The 11,824-nt window shown below is 34.5% G+C and overlaps 1 protein-coding gene across 1 annotated transcript in view; it reads right to left on the bottom strand.

Annotated features, from left to right (window-relative positions):
* Positions 1–219: 219 nt before the first annotated feature.
* The window catches only part of LOC138693304 (retinol dehydrogenase 13-like), a 54,260-nt gene continuing 42,655 nt past the window's right edge, over positions 220–11,824 (bottom strand). The window contains exon 7 of the mRNA XM_069817177.1: positions 220–3,694. Coding sequence (XP_069673278.1) covers positions 3,535–3,694 — 160 coding nt within the window. The 3' untranslated portion in view covers positions 220–3,534. The remainder of the gene's footprint in view (positions 3,695–11,824) is intronic.

The following is an 11,824-nucleotide window of genomic DNA, read 5'->3' as shown; positions in this document are numbered from 1 at the left end:
AGTGCCTTTGAAATTCTCCAAGGCGAAGGACTTGGGAGACCTCTTACAGTTTTTAGATGAAGATGGCCAAAGTTGGCTGAACTCAATGCTGAATAAAGCCAGGACATCATCACACAATGTTGAAGATGACTCTAGCAACAATAGTGATGATGCATAAGGAAGAAAAAGACATAAAAACAAGAAAACCATAAACTCAAAATGTAATGTTATTTTGCAGGCCTACTTGTGTAATTAATAAATAATTTTATTTAATATGTTATTATAAATGTATATTTAATTTTTTTCCATTTATTTTACTTTACCTTTTTAAGACAAAATCTTATATATAAAAGTCTATATGGCTATGTATGTATATACAGTGAAACCTCTCATTTACGTAATAATCTGTCCGCATCTGGGAGATGTCCTTTATTGGGAGGGACGCTCCCCAATCTAACAGTAAATTTATATTATGCATTATGTATCCCTTCAAGCTTTAAATGAAATGTATTACTGTAGTTTAATTCTAAATACAGCATACTATAGTAAATTCTTTTTAACTTTGAACTACAGTAGATAAGACCGAAAAAGGAAAATACAGTACTGTGCCATGCAATTTTATTCTAGTCTACAGCTATGCAGTACTGTAATTTACAGTTTTCAACTTAACCTTTACGTTCAGGTGCCATGTCTCTCGAAACAGAACAACTGATTGAAGTGAAGAGAATAATCCCACTAACCCTATCATGTGTCGAATACAATTTCACGATCGCAGAAACCTTGGACCTATCAGACAGGTTAAACTTTATGACTTTGTTTATCCACCCGCTTCCAGCTAACAAGGAGTAGCTGGCTGGGATTGTGGTAGCCTATGAGACCCTTATGTTATGTTTCATGTTAAGGAATTTCTGATATATTCTCAAAACTAAATTTTTCATTTTTGTAACACATTAGGTCTTGAAATCCAAGTTCTGTCCGCAATCAGGAGGTAAAGCAAGCTTTAGGACTGTGAAACAGCTGTCCGTGTCCGAGTGTGTCCGTAAATGAGAGTTTATTTTATCATTATTTCTATATTATTTCAGTTGGGACATAAAATCTGTCCGTATATGAGGAGTGTCCGTATCTTGGGGGTGTCCGTAAGGAGAGGTTTCACTGTATGTATGTATGTAAGTAATGTATGTACTCTATACAAATCTACACGCTTTGACCGATATTTGCCAAAGTTTGCACATTTAACCTTCATAACCAGGAGAAGAACATAGGCTACATTAAAATCGGACAAGTGGATGTTAAATTAATTAAAAAATAAAAAATAAAATTATATACGATCAAACATTCATGTATAATATTAAATGCAATCTTCTACAGTCAATTGTATTTAGGAATTGATTTAGTTCAATGAGTATGAGGTGGTTTCGCTGTAGATAATGCCACACTAAATCGATTCTTCACATTTCACTTCCTACTACCATTTATCGTAATAGCAGCCGTAATAGTACATTTATTATTTCTACTTCAAACAGGTTCAAATACAATTTAATAAACCCTGATACACAAGGTACAATAAAAATCTACTTTTACAAATTAATAAAATTAATTGTTCCTTATTATTGTCTGTTGTAGCACGGCCGACTTGATGCTCGCTTCGCTTCTCCTTTACGTTGTAGTCAACATAGACTTTCACGAGGCCGTGGAAAAAAAAAGCACGAAAGCATTGTTGATACATCATGAAGGCCGAAATTTAGACAATTTATTCATACAATAAGTATCTTTCCGCAGTGGTTACAATAGATATAAAATTAATTTTTTAATTTCGTAGCATTTAATGCTTATCGAATATCGAATGCGAAAAACGATATTCGAAACATTACTTCCGCTGATCTTTTTGCGTCGTGTCACAGTCTAGTATATACAGTCACGAAGCTTAATACTTACTAAATATGCAAACATAGACAGTTGAAATACGCATCCATAGGTAGTTGCTCACCACCAGGATCGCTACTATCGCCTCATCACACACTCTTTACCTAGCAGACCATAAAATGTATTGTACTTTCGATATCGTGTTCTTTTGAAAAAATTAACACCTTCCTTCCACTATTGAAATATGAAATACATAAGGTTTACATATTATTTTCATAAAATATATATTATATTCTATAAACTCACCTTCCTGGATCTTTCGGAAGAAGAATAACTGTAACATATTTTGCTTACAATTTATAGTACTACAAACGTCTCCTTGTCCCATATTATTATTCAAATTATTCTATTTTAGCCATTTACAGTTATTATATCGATAACGAACATTTCACAGTTTACATAGCTTTTCACAAAAATGCGAAATACGCCACAATCAATGCTTTTTCGATCAGGCCGTAACGTTTGTTCGGGTTTTCTATTTCAGTGTATGGGGCTCAGTTAAATATTATAACTTTATTGCTCATCATTGCTAAGCTTTATTTAGTGTAATGTGTCCATAAGTTCCGTTTACTTCTTGTTGTATAATATGTTGCAGAAATAATTACAAAACTGTGTTTTTACATGTTAACATAATCTGTTCGCGTCAACATTTCAAGTTACAATGGAAGCTATTTTGAGGTTTAATAAAAAGAATTTATATCGTGATTTCAATTTAGCACATCTACCTTCCTTAATTTTAGACAAAACATTTACCATACCACTCCTATGAAATTAATGTACGTACAATTGTGTTACTTCGTCTCTTAAGTAGTAGATAAATACAATAATTCAGTACTCAATTGTAGTATTAAAATACAAATTGAATGTCCGGGGTATCATACATGACATTATGCTTAATTATAATGTATGATTGCGAATTTACGAATATAGGCTAAGTTAAATATAGTAAACATAACCTATAATTTTCATATGAATGTCAAGGCATTGGAGGTCACTAAATTTAGACAGAAAGGGGCAACTAGTACAGTAAACATAACCTATAATTTCAACATATCTAAATATCCGTGCGGTGCAATTGAAAATTATTGAATCGTGCATAAATGAATGTACAAGAATTTCACAATATTTAATCGAAATAAAGGCAGGTATTACACATATGAACAACGTAATTTACACACCATAAATAATATTAGGCCTACATTTTAACTCGCAAGTGAATTATGTCTGAAGTGTCTCATAATCATTGTTTTAAATTTTATTAATGGAAATACACTACATTTTAGAGAAACATATGTTACTGTTTATGCATTCCAACTAATTTATATGGTTGAAACGCCGCCCTTCGTGATCAGGTTAAGCGAGGTACACGGTCTGCCTTACGGCCTGTATTAGATCACGATGGCTGTGGCACAGTCTATTGTTCCTAGTATTCACAGCGCTCCAAGCGGCTAGCAACTATCGCGACAAATGCATAAAATCACCCCAAGCTTCGTGACTGTATATAGTAGACTGTGGTAGTGTGATGGGTGGCCCCTATAATGCAACTGTTCCTTATTTACTTCCTATAGGCTTACACTAGGCTACAGTTTACTTGTATCAAGTTGTTCCTTGTTAACTGTTTACATCTTGGTTTCAAAGTGATGAAGACAGAAGACAGATACATTTCTTTGTGTCTGATGCGGAAAATGGATCCCAATCGCCCAATCCCACGAGGCGCGCACTCACTTCCCACAGCTTTCTGGCCAAGCTGCGGTCTCTGGCTTTGGGTGACGGCATGCACTTCCGGCAGTTGCTGAGAAAATAACTATTATGAATATTATGTTGATAGTGGTGGTAATAATAATAATAATACTAATAATAATAATAATAATAATAATAATAATAATAATAATAATAAATCACATGTCCAGGACGGAAACTTTATGCCGTCTGTGAATACTGGGGCGCAGCGAATTGAAACTTAGTATTATCCAACACCACACATGGGACTCATGTCTGATTTCTGTCCACCGCTGTGCAGTAACAGTTAGCATGTCTGACCGTGAAACAAGCAGGCTCTACTTCAAATCCTGGTTGGAACAGCTACCTGGTTCAGGTTTCTTCCAAGTTTTTTCCTCAACCATTTGAGGCAGAATTGCTGGCTTCTCTTTCCCATATTTCGAGTTTGCTCCGATGTAAAGTCGGCTGCGGGTAGCCACCGAACTTAACTCCGTGGTATGCGGTCATTAGTTGCTGGTGGTAGTGCTATGTACCGTATACTCTTCCCCCGTGCTCATAGTAGGTTGAGGGACCGCAGCGATGTCTACGTGGAAAAGTAAAAGGGTTCTGCAGGCTGTAGAGGAGTTCGGAGTCAGCAAAGAGGGAAATCTATAGTGCGGGGGCCTTAGGACATGCATACCATTCAATTCCGGGTACTACAATGTACCCATCCATGCGGCCTACATGCGACTAATAAATTGATGTCTAATCTAAAATGGTTTGACATAAATTATCTTTCTATCAACGAAAATAAAACCATCATTATTCCATTCTCATTAGCTGAAAAATGTAACAAACCTCCTACATCTATATTAAGTATTAAATTAAATAATTCTGATTGTTGTCTTATACAATGTAAATGTCCAATTATTAAAGAGTCCTCTGAAGTTAAGTATTTAGGCATAATTTTCGATAATCATTTAAAATGGAACCAACACATTAATTACCTTTGTAATAAATTACGTAAAATAGTATATTATTTTGTTTTATTGAGGAATTACTTGTCAATAAGTTTATTACATACAATATATTTAACTTTATTTCAATCGGTAATTATGTATGGAATTATAGGATGGGGTAGCTCATTTAAATCCAATTTTAATCCACTTTATTTATTACAGAAGAAAATAATTAAAATATGTCTTCATAAACCTACTGATTTTCCATCTCAAAATTTGTTTATAGACTTTAATGTACTTAACGTAAGACAAATTTATTACATTGTATTAATAAAATTCATACATAAAAATCGAAATGATTTTGAATTCTACTCTCATAGTTATGAAACAAAAGGTATGAATTCTTTAAGATTGTTTGAACCAAAATGCAACACTGTTACAGTATTTAATCATAGTAGTAATTTAGGCCCAAGAATATATAACAAATTTATATTTAAATATCCTAATCTTGTCAATTCTAATAGTTCTAGTATTAAATTTAAAAAGTTATGTATGGATTTTATAAAAATTGAAAAATTGTAAATTTAAATTTATATACTATAATTGCAAATTGTATTGTACAATTATTAATTATAATTGTATTGTATAATTATTAATTTCAATTCAAGAATCCGCCCCTGAGCACGAGTTCTACTCTTTCAGGGGCGAGCTAAAGTTTATCTGTATATTTTATAATTTATGTTACAATTATTAGCAAAATAATAAATAAATAAAAAAAAATAAAATAAATCGGCATTACATTATTTCATAATCAAATGAAAGTGAGAGATAAAATAGCTTTACACTCAATAACACATTTTTTATTACTTACATATTCGTTTCCTGTTTTTCCTAAAACAATGTTTATGTGCCATGTTAATTTTCATTTGTTTTTACTTACGCAAACAATGATCCACAATGAGGCCAACACAAAAAATTATGTTCGTGCAAAATCCACGCTATATTCACATTGTTTTGGTGTAATTCATTAAATAATGCATTCAGGACTAATTTAGAAACATGTCAAACGAATTATTTTTGTATAAAAACGGATGCTTCCTGAACCGAATGATCGAATTTCAATTATTAAAATTAATTAATCGTTTAATCTGGTATTTTTATGAGGTTTTTATGGCTGACATATCTCCTGTTAATTGTTTTTATTATAACAGTAGGCCATGACTGACCGAGTATATAATGACTCGCACTTTGAGGGGTGTAGGTCGGAGTTTGGGATGGTCCACGAGCCACAAGTCGTGCTACAGATGTTGCTTTGCCAATTATTCAGTATGGAGTGTTGTGTACTATACGAAACTGTTACCTATTAAGTAGGCTATATAATTTTGGCAGAGATCACATCGTGACTCTAGAGTGGAGTGTTACAATTCGGAGGTTATTTTCAATTATACAAGTACGTTTTTACGTTACTGTAGTGTGGAAGGTTATCGAAGTTTCACAATTGCGCAATACAATACATCAAAATATGAACAAATAAAATAAGAATATACTCTATGCCTTACAATTTCTCCACAACCTAAGATAACTTTTACTTCAACCACTATGTTGGTACTGTATATTCAACTCTACCTCCCACATATTCTCGTAGCCTATCTCATCCTCTTAAACTAATCTTTCAACCCTCCACATATCGAGAAAAGTTCAGGGCATGTCTGGCGATAACGGATAGTCATTTTGAATATCGTCTCGGATAACTGGCCATACATATCGTTATTTGTTTACAGAACCGTTTGTCCTGACTGATAAATTCCTCAGCGTACTTGTCATGCTTTCTGCTAAAGCTAAGAATTCCCGCTTTTTCAGGGTCAAGAACACTTTGCACCATGTCATATCGCTGTAAGGACTTCAGGGATACATCTCTTAAGCTTTAAGTGCAATAGTTACATCATCCTTTGGATCAACGAACCTCTGCTGGGCATTCTCCTCAATGTATCCGTGGCTACTGATGGACTTTCTTGGTACTTTCTGTCTCAAATTGCGTCATTCCTTTGAACTTCAGCACGTTCTGCTATATTTAGTGTCTATTCTGCATGCTTGACTTTGAAGCATCGCATTTTAAGGCCCGTTACACACTTGAAGAGATCTCGCTAGCGAGAAATGTGTTGCGAGAGAATTCAAAGATTGATAACATGGATTCAAATGGACGTCCACACACTGGAAGAGATTCTCGTTCGAGGCGAAAACCTCGAGCGAGTTTCTCGCTGAAATCGGTAGCTCAGCGAATTTTCTTGACACATTTATCAAAGATGTTTGATATTCATACTCTTTTTAACGGTTGAATGTAGAAAAAGATGAAGAAGTAATATCACAGGTAGCGATGTTGTTTTTATTGGTAATGAGGAAAGATGGCTTATGCAGTCAGAAACTTATCGAATTTGTACGATGTCACCCGTAGGCCTATTTATATGATACACGATATTATAGTTACATGATAACTATAAAACACGAAACTTAAAGAAGAAATCTGCAGACAAATGTCAGATGATCTGAAAATAAATAGGGCTATATTTTATTTTGGTGAGATTTAATAATATTTTTATTGGGTTATTTTACGACGCTGTATCAACATCTAGGTTATTTGGCGTCTGAATGATATGAAGGTGATAATGCCGGTGAAATGAGCCCGGGGTCCAGCACCGAAAGTTACCCAGCATTTGCTCGTATTGGGTTGAGAGAAAACCCCGGAAAAAACCTCAACCAAGTAACTTGCCCCGACCGGGATTCGAAGTCGGGCCACCTGGTTTCGCGGCCACAAGCGCTGACCACAGGTGTGGACTTTAATAGTATTAATTATAACACTTGAAATAATGTATCTACATATGTCTTAACAGTTTACATAATTTTAATCAGAACATAGCAATGAATCCTCTATCACAAGCCTACACAAGGTTTGCGCTCTCCGAGCCGGCTCACAGCTCATGAGCGGAATGCAGATATTAGCTGCGCTCTGTATAAGGGTGGACTGGAAGAAGGGGTGATCTCGTACAAAATATACACAAAAGGAAATACAGTACTAGTAAGAGTGTTTATGAAATGAATTCCCGTTCAGTGTTTGCAAAATTATCTTGGACTATTATTAATTAATAAAGAAATATTTATTTTACAGAAATAATAGAAATTCTATAGCTACTTATATGTACAACATCATTTTGTTATATTTTTATTTATCAGTACATCAAAATGAGGTTTTGTGCTGTTGGCAGCTGAAAGGAACAGTAGCCTACTGATCGTAATGGAACATCAGTTACAGATGTTCGATGTCTGCCTTTATTAAAGTTGATTATAGAAAACAGTTGCTCACAAATATATTTTTTTTATTTTTATTTTTTTATTTTATTGGGTTATTTTACGATGCTGTATCAACATCTAGGTTATTTAGCGACTGAATGAAATGAAGGTGATAATGGCGGTGAAATGAGTCCGGGGTCCAACACTGAAAGTTACCCAGCATTTGCTCGACTCACAAATATAAATGTTAAGCCAAACATAGCAATCATTTTCACAGCCAGCCTGTGTAGTCGTGGATATTATTGCTAATGTTTAGTCTTGTAAAACTCAACGAGGCTAGTAGTATTATTCAAACGATTTTTAGCCCTTAGGTCACATTGAAGATCAATAAATTCGAGCTGTAAATCGTTAAATGTTAAATGTTATGTTCCGTCTTTTAGATTCCTCCATACTGTACTGTAGCAGTAGGTAAGCAACGTGAAACAGTTACTGAGAATAGGCCTACACACTGCACTCCACTAGATAACTGAGTGGTTATTTCCCTCTCCTCTACCTATAGCAAGTCTATGTCACTCTGACGTATCTTTCTCTCCGTGTCGGCGAGCGGTAAACACAGCTCTCCCGCTCCGAAGGAGCGCGCGCGCTCGTTGAGCGCTGTTTGTGCAGGTATGCTCTATCATATCATGAATGGCAAAAAACTGAGGTCTGTTCAACCTCAAATATCGCCTAAACGTTTCATCATCCAAATCGAAATCAGTGACGGAAACTCGCCCTTATCTTCGTGAGATAAAATGCGATTTCCAGATATTTCTGGCTTTAATTTTAGGGCTACTTTTTCTTTTCATTAACAAAATATGTTCATATAACTCCATTTCCTCATCATCTGAAGATTCAGAATCAACCTAGTAGCGTTCGTGCATATTTTGTAAAGTACGACAATATACTTACAGGTTATATATTTAAGTACGACAATATACGTAAATAAAGTAGCCACGTTCAATTAGTAGGCTAGCGGTGTCAAAGAGGACGGAAGCTTTGTAGTTTCAATAATTTTAATTATGTAGCGCTGTCCATTGTCGTCGTCAAGTCTTTTGAAGGCCGCTCCAATACTCCACGCGGAGTGTATAAACCAGAGTTGCAAATTTTAGCAGTGTTTCTTGTTCTAGTTCACAGTGAAAATTAATTATATTACAGTTCTTTAAATAATTAATTTAAAATAAATAATCTAAATAATATAAATAATCTTCAAATTAACTCATGCTTTGAGCAATTAAGCCTAGCCCATATCCATGTTACATTAATATATAGCAGCAACAAACAAGACGTGACAACGTCGCATTTTCATTTTATTATCGGTGCATGCAATAAAGACCTACAAATCTTAAAAGGAATGCCGCTGCCTAATAATTAAACGAGGCAACTATACATAACCTGTAATGTTTCCCCCAACGAGTCATTACTATAATCAGAAAAATGCTTTCTGCATGAAGGCAGTGCATAGATGATCATAGCGAGGTGTGATCTGTGATAGCGAGAACTCGCCAAGTGTGTGGTGGAAGGCTCTTCGCCTCTTTCTCGCAATACATTTCTCGCTAGCGAGATCTCTTCAAGTGTGTAACGGGCCTTAGATTCGAAACATAAATCGCTAAATTTTGTTATTTTACCACTATGCACGTTGATAACTAAATTGATGTGTTTTTTTGTTGAACTTGAATTCAATTTAAATAATTATTTAGTCTGGGAAGTTTTGAAATGAAAGCCCTATATACGAGAAATACAAAGTGAGGCTCTTTAGACTAAAAAAAAAAAAAAAAAAAAAAAAAAACTACTTTACATGAATCAGTTTGTCTGAGTCCCAATCATAATATCGTATCGCTTTCTTCTGCAACGTGAAAACTCTTTTACTATAAGTGCTTGCGTTGCGTGCAAGTGAGAAGGCAGTGCATAGATGATCATAGCGAGGTGTGATCTGTGATAGCGAGAACTCGCCAAACTCCTGTGCCAACATAAACCAAATGGACTTTAGACCAGTGTTGCCACGACCTACTCACGAAAGTCAGGAGAAAACCATCGAAAAAAACAGGAGATTACAGTAGATTAATTAAACATGAATTTTCTCTTCGTATTATACTAATTACAAAACAGTGTATACTGTAAGAAAGATGATACTGTTGTATTACTATACAGTAGAACCCCGATTATCCGTCACCCTATTAACCGATTGACGGATTATCCGACTTTCTATTTCTCGCTCTTCTTTTTCTTCAGAAATAAATAACTTATATGAAGTACTGTTTTGTGCAAGTAGGTACTACATAATATGTTTTTGCTAGAGTGATATTACAAGCCTTTATCGTTACAAAACATTGCCTACTGTTCAAATTGTCGTTCTATAATATAACTTGTATATAAAATGTCTTCCACGGATGATAACATAAAACGTGTTGTGCTAAGTATCGAAAAAAAAAATGGAAATAATTGAATGGTTTGAGAAAGAGAAACTGTGCCTCATCTCGCAGCAGAATACGAGATTGGAGTTACAACTGAGACCTCCTTTATTCATATCTTTCCTGAGACAGTCATTGCAAAGGGCTTCCTTGCTCCTTAAGAACCCGTCGTTGACAACCAGACTTAAATTACTGAACTTCTGATCACTACCTAGCGAGTTAAATACAAGACCCTGGAGGAAATTACAAAATCTTTCATGGTACGGATTATCCGATTTTTTCGATCAACCGTTCAGTCCATCCCCTTCATTACCACGGATAATAGAGGTTCTACTGTATAGCACATTACTAACCAATGAAATGGAACAATTTTGCTAAATAGGCCTATTACTATTGCCATCTTTACTCAGCGTATGTAAATAAGTCACGCAATTTTGTTTTTACACAGTAATGTCTCATTGACAGTAATATCTCGCATTAAAATGTATTAATCAGGAGTTTTTCGTATATTGACAAACGATTTTCGATAGAACGAGATTTATTTTAAAGATGATATTAAAAGCAATACTGCATTAAGCTGCGATTATAACAGATGAAAAATTATCTCTTTTCCTGTTTTTGCATAACTACCATTTAAACTGTTCATAATTTTCCCACTGTGATTTATAATTCTAGGAAGGAGTATTTACTTTCCTTTCTTGCTGAGACACTTTCACTCATTTTTAAAGATCACTGTGCATGATATGTAACACAAAATAGTAATATACGTTACAAGAGCGGTATGTTGACGTTTTCATGGTCGAGGAAAAGATTGAAAAAGCGAAACGTAGTTGAGCTTTTTTAATTTCCGAGAACATGAAAACAAACATACCGCTCGTGTATCGTACATTATTTTGTGCGAAGATCGTTTATTACATACCTGAAAGACGAATTTCTAATTAGTTGCAATGAAATCTCCATCTTGGTTTCTGTTTAATGACGGCAACTTCGGAAAACCAAAATATCTTTCTTCAACATTGTTGCTATAAAATGTTTTCTGTGTTTACTATACTCCAGCAGGCCGTGATATATATCTGTCTTTTTTTCCCCCTAGTCTATAAATGCGAACTTAAAACAAACGGTAAGGTTATGTAATGATTTATTTTTCATTTTAATATTTTAACAATATTATTTATATAACATATTGCAGTAATAACATCGGCATCTCAAATGTTGTTGATTTCTTCACTTGTATCAGGAATGCAATAAGTTTCGAGGAGTAGTAGACTTTACTTAATTTTTGCAAATATTTAAAAACAATAATTAACATTGCAATTTAGGTGAAATTGCAGTGGTAAGTTTCCAATTTATAATTATTACTATGTTAAACGTCTCTAAAAATAATATGTTAAAAGCCTAAAGCAGTAAAATGAATGTCGCGCTTAAGCGGTAAGAAGAGGGAAATTGTTATGTGTGTTACGTTGGGAATACTGAATGTGGTATTTCACACTTCCCGCGTATTGGTTCTGTGCGGAAAACAAGCAAATACGCACG

The sequence above is a fragment of the Periplaneta americana genome, chromosome 17 (genome assembly GCF_040183065.1).
Source record: "Periplaneta americana isolate PAMFEO1 chromosome 17, P.americana_PAMFEO1_priV1, whole genome shotgun sequence".
Classification (NCBI taxonomy): Eukaryota; Metazoa; Arthropoda; class Insecta; order Blattodea; family Blattidae; genus Periplaneta; species Periplaneta americana.
The sequence above is the reverse complement of the archived record's forward strand: the minus strand, read 5'-3'. Positions and strand labels throughout refer to the sequence as shown.